Source organism: Pan troglodytes, chromosome 19 (assembly GCF_028858775.2).
Source record: "Pan troglodytes isolate AG18354 chromosome 19, NHGRI_mPanTro3-v2.0_pri, whole genome shotgun sequence".
Classification (NCBI taxonomy): domain Eukaryota; kingdom Metazoa; phylum Chordata; class Mammalia; order Primates; family Hominidae; genus Pan; species Pan troglodytes.
The window spans coordinates 38,225,289-38,245,184 of NC_072417.2; the positions used below are offsets into that span (position 1 = coordinate 38,225,289).

Sequence of the window (19,896 nt, forward strand, 5' to 3'; positions counted from 1 at the left end):
AAACATTTTTATATTTTATTTTGCTTTATTTGTCTTTGTATCTTCTATAGTACCCATTTTCAAGAAATATATATTGAGGATCTGTTCTGCTCAGAAATGGAATAGAATTTGTATGTTTTAACCAGGTCAAAGTTCATTCATAAACTTAACATTTATTGTCTTATTGCTGTATGAGAATACTGTGACAGATAGGAAGTGTAAAGGATTGGACCAACATTACTCTTACAGGAGATGAGAATCTGTGGGTAATTTTTTTTTTTTTTTTTTGAGACAGTCTCGCTCTGTTGCCCAGGCTGGAGTACAGTGGCACGATCTCGGCTCACTGCAGCCTCTGCCTCCCAGGTTCAGCAGTTCTCCCACCTCAGCCTCCCTAGTAACTGGGATTACACACAGCTAATTTTTGTATTTTTGTAGAGACGGGGTTTCACCATGTTGGCCACCTCGTCATGAACTCCTGACCTCCGGTGATTTGTCCACCTCGGCCTCCCAAAGTGCTGGGATTACAGGCATGAGCCACCGCGCCTGGCCTTTTTTTTTTTTTTTTGAGACAGTTTCACTCTGTTGCCCAGGCTGGAGTGCAGTGGAGTGATCTCAGCTCACTGCAACCTCTGCCTCCTGGGTTCAAATGATTCTCCTGCCTCAGCCTCTTGAGTAGCTGGGATTATAGACGCCCACCACCTCGCCTGGCTAGTTTATATATATATATATATATATATATATATATATATATTTTTTTTTTTTTTTTTTTTTTTGAGAGGAAGTCTCGCTCTGTCACCCAGGCTGGAGTGCAATGGCACGATCTCAGCTCACTGCAACCTCTGCCTCCTGGGTTCAAGCAATTCTCCTGTCTCAGCCTCCCGAGTAGCTGGGATTACAGGCATGCGCCACCACTCCTGGCTAATTTTTTGTATTTTTAATACAGACGGGGTTTCACCATGTTGGCCAGGCTGGTCTTGAACTCCTGACCTCAGATGATCCACCCATCTTGGGCTTCTAAAGCGCTGGGATTACAGGCATGAGCCACCATGCCTGGCCGATAAATTTTTTGAAATGGTAAATTTGGACCATAAAATAACAGGGCATTTTAGATTAGAAGAAGAGTATACTTAAAAGCAGAGAGGTGGCCAGGCACGATGGCTCATGTCTGTAATCTCAGCACTTTGGGAGGTCTCCTTTTGGGAGGCCAAGGCAGGCAGTTTGCCTGAGCTCAGGAGTTTGAACCAGCCTGGGCAACATGGCGAAACCCCATCTCTACAAAAAACACAAAAATTAGCCAGCCTTGATGGTGGGCACCTGGAGTCCCAGCTACTTGGGAGTCTGAGGTGGGAGGATTGCTCGAGGAGGTTGAGGCTGCGGTGAGCTGTGATGGCACCACAGCACTCCAGCCTGGGTGATACAGGGAGACCCTGTCTCAAAAAAATAAATAAATAAAAAGCAGAGAGGCAAGAATGTGTATGGCATGTTTGAGAAACATTGGTTGAGTAGCATTTACTTTGTAGTCATGAGTTCTCACCAAAGAAGATATATGGATGGCTAACAAATGTAGTAGAAGATATTCAACAGCATTAGTCATTAGGGAAATGCCAACTGAAACCACAGAGATACCACTTCACATTCACTAGAATGGTTATAATTAAAAAGACCAACAATGCCAAATGTGTATGAGGATGTGGAGAAATTAGAACCTTCATGCATTGTTAGTGGGAATATAAAATGATACTGCCACTTTGGAAAATAGTTTTGGAGTTTCTTTAAAAGTTCAACATAGGCCAGGAATGGTGGCTCAAGCCTCTAATCCCAGCACTTTGGGCGGCTGAGGCGGGCAGATCACGAGGTCAGGAGATCGAGACCATCCTGGCTAACACAGTGAAATCCCATCTCTACTAAAAATACAAAAAATTAGCCGGGCCCGGTGGCATGCACCTGTAGTCCCAGCTACTTGGGAGGCTGAGGCAGGAGAATTGCTTGAACCCAGGAGGCAGAGGTTGCAGTGAGCCGAGATTGCGCCACTGCACTCTAGCCTGGGCGATAGAGTGAGACTCCATCTCAAAAAAAAAAGTTCAACATAAACTTACTCTATGACTCAGCAATTTCACTCCTAGGTACTGCTCAAGAGAAATGAAAATATATGACCACACAGAAGCTTGTATGTGAATGTTCACAACAGCATTATTCATAATAGCCAAAAAGTGGAAACGACCCAAATGGTGAATGGAACAAAACACAGTATATTTGTACAACAGAATATTGTTCAGCCATAAGAAGGAATGAATGACTGACACACTATACAACATGGATGAACTTCAAAAACATCATGCTAAATGAAAAAAGCCAGACACAAAGATTCTATTTACATGCAATGTAGGATTCCATTTATGTAAGTTCCACAAAAGGCAACTCTATAGAGACAGAAAGCTGATTAGTAGTTGTCTGGGGCTAGGGTTGGGAGCAGGAATTGACTGCAAATGAGCACAAGGGAACTTTTTGGGGTGAGGAAAATATTCTAAAAACTGAATTGTGGTGATAGTTGCACAACTCTATAAATTTACTAAGCATTGAACTGTACACTTATAATAGGTGAATTTTATAATGCATAAATTATTTCTAATTAAAGCTGTAGGAGGAAAAGACACAGGTTTAAATCAAATCCTGGCTCTACCACTATCTAGCTGTGAGATTTGGCCAAGTTATTTTAGTTCTGTTAACCTCTGTTGTCCCATCCCTGTAAAATAGGGATGATAAAAATAGTACCGTAGTACAATGAAGACTAAGTAAGGTCATGCAGTAAAGCATGTATCACATAGTGATTACTCCATGAAGGTTAGCTCTTATGAGACTAGTTGGTAAATATTGTGATGTTCGTATTTGTTTTCAAAAGGTGCATGCAGATTTAGAGGGATCTAAAATCCCAAGAAAGAAAGGAATTAACAGTGAGACTTTTGAAGAGATGAAACAGAGAAGAGGCAGATGGCAGTAAAAACACAGAAGAAAACTGCAGATAGGCAAATAATGAGGAAAAAGACAGGAAGTGATCATTAATTGAATGAACAGAGCTGGAGTTGAGAATGTTTCTCTTTTCTAAACTGGACTTGGATCTAGATTTTAAAATTACTAGCCAGCGCAGTGGCTCCTGCCTGTAATCCCAGCACTTTGGGAGGCTGAGGCAGGTGGATCACAAGGTCAGGAGATCAAGACCATCCTGGCTAACATGGTGAAACCCCGTCTTTACTAAAAATACAAAAAAAGAAAAAATTAGCCGGGCATGGTGGTGGACGCCTGTAGTCCCAGCTACTTGGGATGCTGAGGCAGGAGAATGCCGTGAACCCGGGAGGTGGAGCTTGCAGTGAGCCAAGATTGCACCACTGCACTCCAGCCTGGGCGACAGAGCAAGACTCAGTCTCAAAAAAAAAAAAAAAAAAAAATTACTTAGGCCGGGCACGGTGACGCCTGTAATCCCAGCACTTTGGGAGGCTGAGGCTGGCGGATCACGAAGTCAGGAGTTTGAGACCAGCCTGACCAACATGGTGAAACCCTATCTCTACTAAAAAGTACAAAAATTAGCCAGGCATGGTGGTGCGTGCTTGTAATCCCAGCTATTCAGGAGGCTGAAGCAGGAGAATCACTTGAATTCAGGAGGCGGAGGCTGCAGCGAGCCGAGATGGTGCCCTGCACTACAGCCTGGGCAACAGAGCGAGACTCCGTCTCAAAAAAATAAAAATAAAAATAACTTAATTTTGGCTGGGCGCGGTGGCTCACACCTGTGATCCCAGCACTTTGGGAGGCTGAGGCAGGTGGATCACGAGATCAGGAGATCGAGACCATCCTGGCTAACACGGTGAAACCCCGTCTCTACTAAAAATACAAAAAAAGAAAAAATTAGCCAGGCGTGGTGGTGGACACCTGTAGTCCTAGCTACTCGGGAGGCTGAGGCAGGAGAATGGCGTGAACCCAGGAGGTGGAGCTTGCAGTGAGCCAAGATCGCACCACTGCACTCCAGCCTGGGCAACAGTGCAAGACTCCGTCTCAAAAAAAAAAATTCTTAATTTTATTTACTCATTGTATTCATTCATTTGTTGAACAGAATGTACAAATCATACATGGTAACAGTACCTACTACATAGAGTTGTCACAAATTAAATCAGTTAATTCTTGGAAAGCACAGTTTATACAGGATGCTTTGTATATCATATTAAGGAATTGGGATTTGAACATCTAAGAGTTGTTTAAAACCCATTAATATTAAGGGTCAGCAGTTAATTGGCATATCAGAGCTGTTGGCAAGTTCTTATCAGGAATAGAATCTAGAACTCATTGCCATTTCATACTTTTCAAAAGCTTTTAACTGAGAAAAATAATCTTCACTGAGAATATGCAATCAGTTCGTCTATTCCTTTTCAAAGGTCTGTGGTTCTTAACTATTTCAGATTTTAGGCCTCTAAAATTTAGTAAAACTTCTAGGCAGGACCCAGTGGTTCATACCTGTAATCCTAGCACTTTTGGAGGCTGAGGCAGAAGGATCACTTGAGCTCAGGAGTTCGAGACTAGCCCGGACAACATAGCGAGACCTTATCTCTACTAAAAATAATTAAAAAAAAAAAAAAGCTAGGTGTTGTAGTCCCAGCCACTCAGGAGGCTGAGATGGGAGGATTGCCCAGGAGGTTCAGTTTATAGTCAGGAGCTATGATTGTGCCATTGCACTCCAGTCTGAGCAACAGAGACCCTCTCTCAAAACAAACAAAAAATTTTGAGTAGTAGTTCTCAAACCAAGAAGTCTTAAAAACTAATGAGCTTTCGTTTATGTGGGATATGTATGTGTATTATCAATTACTGTATTAGAATTTAAAACTAAATAACAGCAAACTTATTGTACATTAACCTAAATATTTTTATGAAAAACAGTTATATTTTCCAAAACAAAAAATATAATGAGAAGGGTGTCAATGTTTTACATTTTTACAAATTTCTTTAACGTCAGCTTTAGCTAATAGATTCTCATTTATGCATCTGCATTCAGTCTGTTGCAATATGTTGTTTTAGTTGAAGGATATGAAGAAAATCTGGCTTCACACAGATATGTAGCTGGAAGAAGTTTTTAGATAGTTTTTTTCTGACCATTGTGGTTATTCTTTGATAGTACATGGAAATGCAACAAGCTGTAATTTCTTTTCATTTTTGAGACGGAGTTTCACCCTGTCCCAGGCTGGAGTGCAGTGGCACAATCTCGGCTTACTGCAACCTCCACCTCCCAGGTTCAAGTGATTCTCCTCTCTTAGCCTCCCGTGTAGCTGGGATTACAGGTGTGCCCCATCACGCCTGGCTAATTTTTTTGTATTTTTAGTAGAGACGGGGTTTCACCATGTTGGCTAGGCTGGTCTTGAACTCCTGACCTCGTGATCCACCTGCCTCAGCCTCCTGAAGTTCTGGGATTACAGGCATGAGCCACCGCACCCGGCCAACAAATGGTAATTTCTTAAAGGTTGGTTGCAGCCAGGCACAGTGGTGCGGGTTTATAGTACCAGCTACTCAGGAGGCTGAGGTGGGAGGATTAATTCAGCCCAGGAGTTTGAGTCCAGCCTAGGCAACACAGTGAGATCTGATGTCTTTAAAGAAAAAAAAAAAAGTTATTTGCAATGTAGAATCTGAAACATTATTAAATGAACTTTTTGTCCTCTGTTTCATTAAAATCCATTAGGACTGGGTGCAGTGGCTCACACCTATAGTGCTAGCACTTTGGGAGGCCAAGGTGGGCAGATCACTTGAGGTCAAAAGTTCAAGACCAGCCTGGGCAACGTGGTAAAACCCCCGTCTCTACTGAAAAAAATACAAAAATTAGCCAGGCATGGTGGTGAGCACCTGTAATCCCAACTACTCGGGAGGCTGAGGCAGGAGAATTGCTTGAACCCAGGAGGCAGAGGTTGCAGTGAGCTGAGACCTTGCCATTGCACTCCAGCCTGGACAACAAGAGCGAAAGTCCATCTCAAAAAAATAAATAAATAAAATAAAATAAAATAAAATCCACTGGTCTGTCTTTCTCTTTGAATGGATCTTTTACCCATGCATGATTTAATATATGCCCTAGTCATTTGAAAAATATTAATTCCTTGAGATATGCATATCTTCCAAATGTTGACACATTTCATTATATGATGTCCCCCCCCCAAAAAAAACACATTTATTATCATCAGGAAAATCTTTAAGTATTGGGAAACTGTCAAGCTCATGGTAGTAGATATAAGTTTTCCAAAATTCTAATTTTTGTTTGAAAACTCAAATTTTGTCATTGGCAAGAAACAATATCAGTTTATCAGTTATTTTTCTTGACATGCAAGCTCACTTTCTTCATTATGGGGAAATTTCAGCCAAATACCCAAGTTTTGATAGCCATAGTTTGTCTGTTAGTCGTTTTTTCAGGTAAAAATAGTGGTCAATGAAAAAGGTCAGCTCATAGCTCAATGAATTAGAGAAACGGTTTTCCTCAAGACAACCACCAATCATTCTTTGATATGCAACAGAAGTGCTTCATGCATACATATCTTGTCATACCAAATAATTAAAAACATGTTCTGAGGGATCTAATAAAACCAATATTTTTTTTCTGTTTCATCAAGGATATTCTTTTTTTTTTTTTTTTTTGACAGAGTTTTGCTCTTGTCGCCCAGGCTGGAGTGCAATGGCGCAATCTCAGCTCACTGCAACCTCCCCCTCGTGGGTTCAAGCAATTCTTCTGCCTCAGCCTCCCAAGTAGCTGGGATTACAGGCAGCCGCCACCACGCCCAGCTAATTTTTGTACTTGTAGTGGAACGGGGTTTCACCGTGTTGGCCAAGCTGGTCTCAAACTCCTAACTTCAAGTGATCTGCCTGCCTCGGCCTCCCAAAGTGCTGAGATTACAAGTGTGAGCCACCGCACCTGGCCAAGCATGGACATTTTTAAGACAGAGGTTGCAGTGAACCAAGATGGCACCATTGCACTCCAGCCTGGGCGACAGAGTGAGACTCTGCCTCAAAAAAAAAAAAAAAAAAAAGTCCATGCTCATGCTCCCCTAGACTAATTAAGTCAGAATATCTAGAGTCCTTGGCATTGATATTTTTAACAGCTCCCTAGGTAATTGTAATGTGCAGTTGAACTTGAGAACTACTATTCTAGACTATTTTCCAGGAACATGTATCTACTCATGGACAGGACATCAGAAAATGGAGGACCACCCCCCACCACCGTGAAAAATTAAATATAAAGAAAGAGAACTGACAAGTCCTCCAAGTAAGAATAGAAAAAGAGTTATTGGTGGCTTTAAAATCTTTATATTCTTTAACCTAGTAATTCTGCTTCCTAAAATTTATCCTAAGAAAAGTAATTTAACAGGAGAGGGAAAAATATATTTGTGAAGATGCATTATCTTTATAATAGTGAAAATAGGTTTTTAAGCAAGGGTGTTAAATAGTAATAACTATTTCTTAGACAGGTGTGATGATTAAATTAGATGATACATGCAAATTACTTATCGTTCTGCAAAGCACAAAGTACATGCTTAATAAAAGGTGGCTGGCTGGGCCAGATGTGGTGGCTTATGCTTGTAATCCCAGGACTTTGGGAGGCCAAGGTAAGCAGATCACCTGAACGGAGGAGTTCAAGGACAGCCTGGGTAACATGAAGAAACCCTGTCTCTACAAAAAAAAATTAGCCAGGTGTGGTAGCATGCACTTGTAGTCTCAGCTACTTGGGAGGCTAAGGTAGGAAGATCACTTTATCTTAGGAATTTGAGGCTGCAATGAGCTATGATTTTACCATTGCACTTCAGTCCAGGCAATGAGTGAGAGTCTGTCTTAAAACAAACAAACAAACAAAAACGCTGACTGGCCAGTCTAGACTGGTGCTCACACCTATGATCAGCAACATAGTGAGATCTCATCTGTACAAAAAATTTAAAAATTAGGCCAGGTGTGGTGGTTCATGCCTGTAATTCCAGCACTTTGGGAGTCTGAGGTGGGCAGATTTCTTGAGCTTAGGAGTTAGAGACCAGCCTGGCCAACATGGTGAAACTCCTTCTTTACAAAAAAATACAAAAATTAGCCAGGTGTGGTGGTATGTGCCTGTAGTCCCAGTTACTTAGGAGGCTGAGGTGGGAGGATTGCTCGAATCCGGGAGGCGGAGGTTGCAGTGAGCCAAGATAATGCCACTGTACTCTAGCCTGGGTGACAGAGCCAGACCCTGTCTCAAAAATAAATAAATAAATAAACAAATAAATAAAAATTAAAATAAGAATTAAAAATTTAAAAATCAGCCAGGCATAGTGGTGTGCCCCTGTAATCCCAGCTACTCTGGAGGCTAAGATGGGAGGATCACTTAAGCTTAGGAGTTTGAGGCTGCAGTGAGCTATGATTTTGCCATTGTATTTCAGCCTGGACAAAAGAGGAGGACCCTGTCTCTGAAAAAAAAAAAAAAAGGTGGCTGGTGTGTGGAGATGGACAGTAGGGAGGCAAAAGTAGAAGAAGACAAGTTATGATGCCACTGAAGTAAGCAAGAGTTCATGATAGCATGGATTAATGGCCAGAAGAGGGAATAAACAAATGACATATACAGTTGGCCCTCCATATCTGTGGGTTCTGCATCCCTGGATTCAACTAACTGTGAATGGAAATTTTTTTTTAATGGATGATTGCATCTGTACTGAACACATACAGACATTTTTTTTTGTCATTACTCTGTAAACAGTGCTTATAAATAACAATTATTTACATAGCATTTACATTGTATTATATGTACTCTAGAGATAATTTAAAGTATATGGGAGGATATGTGTAGGCGATATGCAAATACTATGCCATTTTGTATGGAGGACTTGAGCATCCATGGATTTTGGTATCCAAGGGGTACCTGGAATTAGTCCCCCACAGATACCAAGGAACATGGTATATACTTTATCTTTGCTGATGGATTTATTAGGGAATGGAGATTGAGGAAAAGAAAAGAATCAAGGATGACTGTGGCTTTTAGTAACTAAGTGGAAGTAGTGTCATTTACTAAGAAGGGGAAAGCTAACGGAAGACCAGGCTTGGAAGCAAATCAAGATTAATAGAGAAGGCCAGGCACAGTGGATCACACCTGTAATCCCAGCACTTTGGGAGGCTGAGATGGGCAGATCACTTGAGGTCAGGAGTTTGAGATCAGCCTGGCCAACATAGTGAAACCTTGTCTCTACTAAAAGTACAGAAATTAGCCTGGTGTGGTGGCGCATTCGCCTGTAATCCGAGCTACTTGGGAGGCTGAGGCAGGAGAATCGCTTGAACCCAGAAGGCAGAGGTTACAGTGAGCCGAGATTATGCCACTGCACTCCAGCCTGGGTGACAGAGCAAGACTGCGTCTCAAAACAAATAAATAAATAAATAGGCGGGCATGGTGGCTCACACCACTGATGGATTGAGACCTTGTCTCAAAAAACAAACCAAAGAACAAAAAAACAGGCTGAGCGCAGTGGCTTATGCCTGTAATCCCAGCACTTTGGGAGGCCGAGGAGGGTGGATCATTTGAGATCAGGAGTTTAAGACCAGCCTGGCCAACCTGGTGAAACCTCGTCTCTACTAAAAATACAAAAAAATTAGCTGGGCTTGGTGGTGCACGTCTGTAATCCCAGCTACTTGGGAGGCTGAGGCAGGAGAGTGGCTTGAACCAGAGAAGTGGAGGTTGAGGTTAAGCTGAGATTGCGCCACTGCACTCCAGCCTGGGTAATAGAGTGAGAGTCCGTCTCAAAAAAAAAAAGAAAGAAAGAAAGAAAAGATTATAATAGAGAAGAAAAGAGTGTCCAAGATTACCCTCAAGGAGTAACAGTGTGCTAGATATTTGTTGTGGTTTTAAAATATGTCCACAGAAATCTTTGATACTCCTCCCTTTAAGTGACTGAGTTTAATCCCACTCCTCTTGAGTGTGGGCTGGGCTTAGTGACTTGCTTGTAATGCAAAGAATACAGCAGAAGTGATGGTATTTGAGTTCAGAGACTAGGTCATAAAAGGCATTGCAGCTTCCAATCTATATATTCTACATTGCCTTCACAGTCATCAACCCCAGACCCAAATAATAATAGGTAATTTTTCAGCTCTTAGCTTTTAAGACAGACAGAGAAAAGTTTAGCTACATAACAGACTTTGAAAATGCCATAATTCGGCCAGGCGCAGTGGCTCACACCTGTAATCCCAGCACTTTGGGAGGCCGAGGTGGGCAGATCACGAGGTCAGGAGATCAAGACTACCCTGGCTAACATGGTGAAACCCTGTCTCTACTAAAAATTAAAAAAAAAAAAAAAAATAGCCAGGCGTGGTGGCAGGCGCCTGTAGTCCCAGCTACTCTGGAGGCTGAGGCAGGAGAATGGCGTAAACCCGGGAGGCAGAGCTTGCAGTGAGTCAAGATCGCGCCACTGCACTCCAGCCTGGGCAACAGAGCAAGACTCCGTCTCAAAAACAAAACAAAACAAAACAAAAAACAAAAAAAAGGAAAATGCCATAACTCTTCCTCCTGTATAGTATAACTATTTTCTTCTCTGCCTGGTAAATTCCTTCCCAATCTTTTAGCATAGCTCAAATGTCACTTCCTCTCTGGCTGTGCCAGCATTACTTTACCCTTCTCTGGGCTTCCAAAAACATTTTGTGTATATCCCTTTTATGACACTTACTGTTTTTTACTACTCAGCTTAACAATGTTTATTTAAGACCTACCTATATCACATTTTTTAAAACCACTTTTTACTTCTTTATTTCCAGTTTTTGCATAAAACAAGCACAGTACTATATGGGAAGTCAGAGATTCATTTTATATCTATCTTAGCAAATATGAAGCAGTATTTTAATGTATCACTCAAAACATCTGTGTTTAAATTTGAATCTAAGTTTGGGTGAAAGCAAAGTATAGAAAATGGAAAGAAATCCTTTGTCTGTTGCAACAATTGAATTGACTTTGGGATATAGTGATTTCCATTTTATTAAGAGGAAATTATTTTTGAATAGATTTTATAAATCTGTATTTAAGACACGGCCTTTTTTTTGTTTTTGTTTTTTGCTGGTTTTCCAATAAAGTGTGAAGTGGAGTGATGGCATGTTAAGAGTCTCAAGAATTCCAAAAATCACAGTTTAAAACTGTATCTTTGTATATAGCTAGTTGCAATGCAGACTTGTATTAAGAAACATGGTTATGGCCAGGTGTGGTGGCTTACACCTGTAATCCCAGCACTTTGGGAGGCCGAGGTGGGCCTGACTTGAGGTCAGGAGTTCGAAACCAGCCTGGCCAACATGGTGAAACCCTGTCTCTACTAAAAATACAAAAATTAGCTGGTGTGGTGGTACATGCCTATAATCCCAGCTACTCAGAAGGCTGAGGCAGGAGAATCGCTTGAATCTGGGAGGTAGAGTTTGCAGTGAGCTGAAATTGCGCCACTGCACTCCAGCCTGGGTGACAGAGTGAGACTCCGTCTTAAAAAAAAAAAAAAACAGAAACATGGTTACTATGGTTTTGTATACCAGAACTTATCTGTATTAGTTAGGACTGTATGTTACAAATGGTAGAAAATCCAACTAGAACTGATTTAACAGCAACAACAACAACAAAGAGTTTATTATTGCTCATATGCCAGTGAAACAGTTTCTTGCTTCTTCTTGAAAGAAACTTGATCCAGGGTTCAAATGACATCTTCTTCCTTGGTGATGACTCCGTTTCTGGGCAGGCTATCCTTTCATGGTGCCAAGCTGGCTGCTAATAGGTCCTGAAGCTATGTACTTCCATCCAGTAGAAAAGAGACTCGATTTCCCTGATAGCTGGAAAAAGTTCCAAAAATTTGATCTTATTAGCATTGAATATCCTTAGCTGGGTCATATGATTACGTTCCTGTTCCTGAACCAATCTGGGAGTGAGAGGAGTTAAAGGAATACGAGATATAGTGATTGGCTTAAGTTGTCATCCAAGAGTTGCATGTGTAGAGGAGGAAAGTGAAAGAAAAAGGGAGATGTATTTCGTCAACCATTACTTTAAAATATGCCTTCCATGGGAGAAATGCCATAATCATCAACCACAATATTTATGGAGCTCCTAATTTTAGAAACAGCTTGAAGATCATTAGACTGATTTTGACTGTGTCTCTTTGCTACAAGGAAATTTATTTATTTATTTATTTTATTTTTTAGAGATAGGATCTCACTCTGTCACCCAGGCTGGAGTGCAGTGATGCAATCATAGCCTTAAGGGATCCTCCCACCACAGTCTCCTGAGTAGCTGGAGCTACTCAGAACTAGAATATTAGGAGTGGAGCTGGAGCTGGTCTTGAAAACTGTACTCTGGTTTACAAGGAAGTTTATTAAGAAAAAAAGATTGGGAGGCTGAGGCGGGCCTCCCAGACACGTGAGGTCAGGAGTTTGAGACCAGCCTGGACAATATGGCGAAACCCTATCTCTACTAAAAAAACACAAAAATTGGGCCTGGCACGGTGGCTCACACCTGTAATCCCAGCACTTTGGGAGGCTGAAGCGGGCAGATCATGAGGTCAGGAGATCGAGATCATCCTGGCTAACATGGTGAAACCCCGTCTTTACTAAAAATACAAAAAATTAGCTGGGCATGGTGGCAGGCACTTGGAGTCCCAGCTACTTGGGAGGCTGAGGCAGGAGAATCGCTTGAACCTGGGAGGCAGAGGTTGCAGTGAGCTGAGATCGTGCCATTGCACTCCAGCCTGGGTGACAGAACGAGACTCCGTCTGAAAAAAAAAAACCAAAAAAAAAAAAAAAAATTGGCAGGGTGCGGTGGCTCACACCTGTAATCCCAGAACTTTGGGAGGCTGAGGCGGGTGGATCACGAGGTCAGGAGTTCAAGACCAGCCTGGCCAAGATGGTGAAACCCCATCTCTACTAAAAATACAAAAATTAGGGGGGCACGGTGGCAGGTGCCTGTAATCTCAGCTACTCAGGAGGCTGAGGCAGGAGAATTGCTTGAACCCAGGTGGCAGAGGTTACAGAGAGCTGAAATCACGCCACTGCACTCCAGTCTGGGTGATAGAGTAGGACTCCATCTCAAAAAAAGAAAAAAAAAATAGCCGGGCATTGTGGTGGGCGCCTGTAATCCCAGCTACTTGGGAGGCTGAGGCAGGAGAATCACTTGAACCTGGGAGGCAGAGGTTGCAGTGAGCCGAGATCATGCCATTGCACTCCAGCCTGGGTGACAAGAGCAAAACTCTGTCTCAAAAAAACAAAAAAAGAAGAAAACAAAGAGGGCTAGGTGCTGTAGCTCATACCTGTACCAGCACTTTGGGAGGCCAAGGCAGGAAAATCACTTGAGTCCAGGAGTTAGACCAGCCTGAGCAACACAGGGAGACCCCATCACTACAAAAGAAAAATGAGCTGGGTGTGGTGGCCCATGCCTGTAGTCCCAGATACTTGGGAGGCTGAGGATCACTTGAACCAGGGAGGTTGAGGTTGCAATGCGCTTTGATGGTGCCAGTGCCCTCCAGCCTGTGCGACAGAGTGAAACCTTGTCTCAAACAACAAAAAAAACAACAAACAGGGGCCAGGTGCAGTGGCTCATGCCTGTAATCCCAGCATTTTGGGAGGCCAAGGCGGGGGGGAATCACCTGAGGTCAGGATCAGCCTGGCCAACATGGTCAAACCAGCCTGGCCAGGTGAGACCAGCCTGGCCAACATGGCGAAACCCCATCTCTACTAAAAATACAAAAATTAGCCTGTCGTGGTGGCACCTGCCTGTAGTCCCAGCTACTCAGGAGGCTGAGGCACAAAAATCTGGGCTTGAACCCGGGAGGTGGAGGTTGCAGTGAGCCAAGATTGCGCCACTGCATTCCAGCCTGGGCAATAGAGCGAGATTCTGTCTCAAAAAAAAAAAAAAAAATCAAATCAAACTTTAACACTTTAACAGTTTAACAGGTCTGGGCCAACAATATCATCCTCCCCATAAAATCCTTCAAAATTCTAGGCCGGGCGTGGTGGCTCATGCCTGTAATCCCAGCACTTTGGGAGGTCAAGGTGCTTAAAAAATACTTCTAAATTCTAGTAATCCCAGCTACTCAGGAGGCTGAAGCAGGAGAATTCCTTGAACCCGGGAGATGGAGGTTGCGGTGAGCTGAGATTGCGCCATTGCACTCCAGCCTGGGCAGCCTTAATCACCTGCATGCCTTAAGGAAATCACTAAACCTTCTGAAGCTTTCTGTAAAATGAGGATGCTTAATTACCTCATCTCTAACACTATTAGCAAAATAAACATTAATTTTGAAATTTAATGTTTCTTTTTTTTTTTTTTGCGATGGAGTTTCGCTCTTGTTGCCCAGGCTGGAGTGCAATGGTGTGATCTCAGCTCACTGCAACCTCCGCCTCCCGGGTTCAAGCGATTCTCCTGCCTCAGCCTCCTGAGTAGCTGGTATTGCAGGCATGCGCCACCACCTCGGCTAATTTTTTTGTATTTTTAGTAGAGATGGGGTTTCTCCATGTTGATCAGGCTGGTCTTGAACTCTCGACCTCAGGTGATCCGCCTACCTCGGCTTCCCAAAGAGCTGGGATTACAGGCGTGAGCCACCTCGCCCGGCCAATTTAATGTTTCTTATACCACATACACTAATTTCAGACAAAAGCTGTGAAACAATAGAATGGTACTTTCTGTGTCTTATATACTTACTTTATAGATCACTGCACCTCCTAATATACACTATGCATTAATTTTGTCTTACATAACATACATGTTTCCCTATGCATTCCCTCATGTCCCCTGCATCTTGGGGATGAGAGATTATGTCATCATTCCTCAGATGCATTTCCAACCACTACACTATCCTCCTTTCCAGTCCATGCTTTCCTCATCTTACCTTTTATCTCTCCTGATCATTGTTTTGTATTGACTTCCAAGACATGCCTCTACATTTGTTGCAAACTTCGATAATCTGGCTTTTTTTCAACCCGGCATCTGTCGTCTTCTGAGTTGTGTAACTTTATTCATGTGGATGAGCCACCTAAGATTCTGTCCTCAACATTTTTTGGCTTATACCATCCCATTATCTTCACTCTTCTAACAATCTGAAATTCCTTATCGTTCCTTCTAGCTCTTTCATTTCCCCACTCCTAATACTCAAGTTCTTTAAGATTATGGAGCTATATATGTATATACACACATTTTTAAAGACAGAGTCTTGCTCCATCACCCAGGCTGAAGTGCAGTGGCGTGATCAGGGTTCACTGCAGCCTCGAGCTCCCAGGTGTAAGCGATTCTCCTACCTCTGCCTCTGGGGTAGCTGAGACTACAGGCACACACCACCACACCTGGCCATCAATCCCCCTCCTGCTTTTCTTTCCTTTTCTATGATGGAGTCCTCCATGGTCTGTGAAGCTCTACTCACAATTCCTTTCTGAGAAAAGTAGGCTGGGGTGGCCATGCTCTATGTTATATAATTGTTAGGGAAACAGGAGTATCAGAGAGCAAGGTTGACACCATTTTAAAATATACTCCATCTTAAAGCTAGCAAGGCACATTCCTCACCAGTTCATGACCCATGGTCACAAGATGTTTACGGCTAAGAAAGCAGCTTAATAATGCCTGCAAGGACAAACTCCTGCAACCACAGAATGTCCAGATGCCCCGATATCACATAACGATATATGCTTTTAAGATGATTATAGTCATGCTTTGATGTACTTACGCACTAAAATGCCAAGGATAACTATCTTTAAATCAACAAAGTAATAAATGTTGTCATGCTGTCAGCCTACCTGCATGTAGACATAGCTTAGCTTTTACATAGATAAGACCTCTATATAAGAAGAGTTTAAAATAAAGTGGCCGGCGCGGTAGCTCATACCTGTAATCCCAGCACTTTGGGAGGCTGAGGCGGGCAGATCACCTGAGGTCGGGAGTTTGAGACCAGCCTGACCAACATGGAGAAACCCTGTCTCTATTAAAAATATAAAATTAGCCAGGCATGGTGGCGCATGCCTGTAATCCCAGCTACTCAGGAGGCTGAAGCAGGAGAATCGCTTGAACCCGGGAGGCGGAGGTTGCGGTGAACTGAGATCGCGTCATTGCACTCCAGCCTGGGCAACAAGAGCGAAACTCTGTCTCAAAAACAAAACAAAACAAAACAAAGACAGTGCTCATTCCTCCGCTTGCTTTCTAAGGATGCCCTACTCTGTAACTGAGTAGCTTTCTATAAATTATCTCTTCTTGCTGCACTCTGTGACTTGCCTTGAATTCCTTTCTGCATGAGATCCAAGAACCCCTCTTTTAGGGTCTGGGTTGGGACCTTTTTCCAGCATCATCATTGTGTTACCCTGGTTGTGGCTGATTAGATCAGAAATCTATAAAATAGCAGAAGATAAACATTTATAGGCTAAACATAAGGGAAGACCAGAAGTCTTTAATGTGGTCCATATTGGATGAACCTAACTGACTCAATAAGTCCTCTTTTGGGGGAATTTGGATGCAAGTCACAGAAAAATTAATACAAACAGGGAGAAGTAGTAAGTATGTGCAGAAGAGGAGAGAGAGAAACTAGGCAGTAAGAAGCTGAGTTATGAATATGGGAGAATTCCCGGAAAAAGGAGTAAATGGGCATTTACTTCTGAGAGAGTAGAAGCAAACCAGATGATTAGAGCTGACATTGGGGTGAAATTCTATTCAATAGACTAGAACATCTATTGCATCCTATTCTAGGCATTTTTTCGTTTCTCCCCGATGCCTGTCTGTGGAGCAAGTTTCCTGGGCTTCCTGCCTTCTACTTCAGTGTCATTATCTTCTACCTCAGCCTTTGTGATAACCTGAACTAAGGGTATCTCTGCTTCTTGCCAACTGAAAGAGACTAATGTCCCATCCAGTAATTTATCAGCTCAATTCTTCTTTTGCCAGCACTGTCAACTCTCTCTCTTCCTTGTCCTTCTATTGCAACTGCCTCATAAACTTCCAATTCCAGATAAATCTATCCCTCAATCTCCTCTGCTACTTCATCTGGGCTACTGAAATTTAGTAGGAAAAGGCTGGGCGCAGTGGCTCACACCTGTAATCCCAGCACTTTGGGAGGCCAAGGTGAGCGGATCACGAGGTCAGGAGATCAAGACCATCCTGGCTAACACAGTGAAACCCCGTCTCTACTCAAAATACAAAAAGTTAGCCGAGCGCGGTGGTGGGCGTCTGTAGTCCCAGCTACTTGGGAGGCTGAGGCAGTAGAATGGTGTGAACCCGGGAGTCAGAGCTTGCAGTGAGCCAAGATCGCGCCACTGCACTCCAGCCTGGGCGACAGAGTGAGACTCCATCTCAAAAAAAAAAAAGAAAGAAATTTAGTAGGAAAAAAATAACATCGCTTTTTGGATTCATACTACCATAAACATATCTGTTCTCATCTGGATAATCCATGGCAAGCAGCAATTCTTACAACATTTTCCTATTCATTTTTGGTTTCTCATTTCCTGAAAAAGTATTCTAAATATTCGCCACTCTACTCAAGTCCCCTACGTCTCCCACATACCTCCTTCTAGCAAAACTTTATCTTCTACTTCATAAAGAAAGTAGAGGGCCAGGTGCAGTGGCTCATGCCTGTAGTCTCAGCATTTGGGAAGCCACAGCGGGAAGATCGCTTGAGCCCGGGAAGATCGCTCGAGAGCAGCCTGGCCAACACAGTGAGACCCTGTCTCTACAAAAAATAGCCAGGTGCTGTGGTGCTTGTAGTCCCAGCTACTCCAGAGGCCAAGGTGGGAGAATCACTTGAGCCCCAGGATGTCTTATATCCTGCAACTAGAATCACTACAGTAAGCCCAGATTATGCCACTGCACTTCCACCCGGGTGACAGAGTGAGACTTTCTCTAAAAAAAAAAAAAAAAAAAAAAAAAAAAAGAAAGAAAGTAGAGACCATTAGACTCTAAGTTTTTTTATTTTTGGCAGAGTTTTGCTCTGTTGCCCAGGCTGGAATGCAGTCGCACGATCTCTGCTCACTGCAACCTCTGCCTCCTGAGTTTTAGCGATTCTCCTGCCTCAGCCTCCTGAGTAGCTGGAATTACATGTGCACGCCAACATGCCTGGCTAATTTTTTGTATTTTTAGTAGAGGCAAGGTTTCACCATGTTGGCCAGGCTGGTCTCAAACTCCTGACCTCAAGTGATCTGCCTGCCTCGGTCTCCCAAAGTGCTGGGATTACAAGAGTGAACCACCATGCCTGGCCAGACTCTAAGTTCTGAGAGAGCAAGCGCTTTATCTCATTCATCTCTCAATCTCTAGCACTAGGCTTAGGGCTTGACACATAAATGTTGCCCAATAATCATTTGCTGGATGAATAACATGTTACATCAGTCAGGGATTCCCTCAACTTCTTGCCCTGCCTCTGAACAAATTATCTCTGTCTTACCAGCAGTCTCCATCTTTCTCCCTAGTCTCAAAGGAAAAAGAGTCCTGCCTTCTCTCCAAGCCTATCCATAAGTGCTCTAGAACACATCCTGGTTTGTATTCCAGGCATCATCCCTCCATCCATTTTCAATCTTCTACCTGTCCTCCACCTCCCCTCCCTACTCTTCGCTCCTCTCCACCCTCTTCCCTTCCCCATCCTACCACCCTCCCCCTCTACTTTTCTGCCAGGGCTCTTTCTGGTCTCTATTCTTTTCCATTGATCTATTTGTCTATTCTCTCAGCAATACTACACTGTCTTGATTACTGTAGCTTTATAGTAAGTCTTGAAGTCAGGTAATATCAGTCCTCTGACCTTGTCAGTCTTCTAACTTTGCCTTCTCCTTCAGTATTGTGTTGGCTATAGAATTAGTTTGTTGATATCCATACAATCATTTGCTGGAATTTCAATTGGGATTGTATTGAAATCTATAGATCAAGTTGTGAAGAACTGATGTCTTGATAACTGAGTTTTTCTACCCACAATCATTGAATATCTCCCTATTTATTTGATTCTTCTTTGGTTTTTTAAAATCAGAGTTTTTAGTTTTCCTCATAGATCTTAAACATATTTTGTTAGATTTAAATCAAAATATAGGCCAGGTGCAGTGGTTCATGCCTGTAATCCCAGCACTTTGGGAGGCCAAGGCGGGTGGATTGCTTGAGGTTAGGTGTTGGAGACCAGCCTGACCAACATGGTGAAACCCTGTCTCTACTAAAAATACAAAAAAAAAAAAAATTAGCCAGGTGTGGTGGCAGGTGCCTGTAATTCCAGCTACTCAGGTGGTTGAGGCAGAAGAATCACTTGATCCCAGGAGGCAGAGATTGTAGTAAGCCAAAATTGCACCACTGCACTCCAGCCTGGGCAACAGAGCAAGACTCTGTCTCAAAAATATATATATATTTATATCAAAATATTTCATTTTGGTTTTTCCTGCCATCTTGGATCCTGCTGGGAACAAGACTTCTAAAAGAAAATATGTCTGGAAGCTGTGGTCCAAGGCCGTTTTTGCTGGCTATAAGCAGGGTCTCCGGAACCAAAGAGAGCACACAACTTTCCTTAAAATTGACGGTGTTTATGCCCGAGATGAAACAGAATTCTATTTGGGCAAGAGATGTGCTTATGTATACAAAGCAAAGAACAACAAAGTGACTCCTGGCGGCAAACCAAACAAAACCAGAGTAATCTGGGGAAAGGTAACTCTGGCCCACAGAAACAGTGGCATGGCTTGTGCCAAATTCCGAAGCAATCTTCCTGCTAAGGCTATTGGACACAGAATCCAAGTGATGCTGTACCCTCATGCTGTACCCCTCAAGGATTTAAACTAATGAAAAGTCAATAAATAAAAGTAGATTTATGCTCTTGTAAAAAAGCATTTCAGGCCGGGCTCAGTGGCTCACACCTGTAATCCCAGCACTTTGGGAGGCTGAGGCGGGTGGATCTGACCAACATGGTGAAACCCCGTCTCTACTAAAAATACGAAATTAGCCGGGTGTCGTGGCGC

General features: G+C 42.8%; 2 protein-coding genes across 2 annotated transcripts in view; both read left to right on the forward strand.

The window, feature by feature from the left end:
• The window catches only part of NUFIP2 (nuclear FMR1 interacting protein 2), a 133,800-nt gene that overhangs the window by 30,157 nt on the left and 83,747 nt on the right, over window positions 1-19,896 (forward strand). The window lies entirely within an intron of this gene.
• On the forward strand, window positions 17,732-19,780 carry LOC107969035 (large ribosomal subunit protein eL33-like). Its single transcript, XM_054671128.2, has 2 exons — window positions 17,732-17,763; window positions 19,231-19,780. The coding sequence occupies exons 1-2, from the start codon at window positions 17,732-17,734 to the stop codon at window positions 19,718-19,720; spliced, it is 522 nt and encodes a 173-aa protein (XP_054527103.1). The 3' UTR covers window positions 19,721-19,780.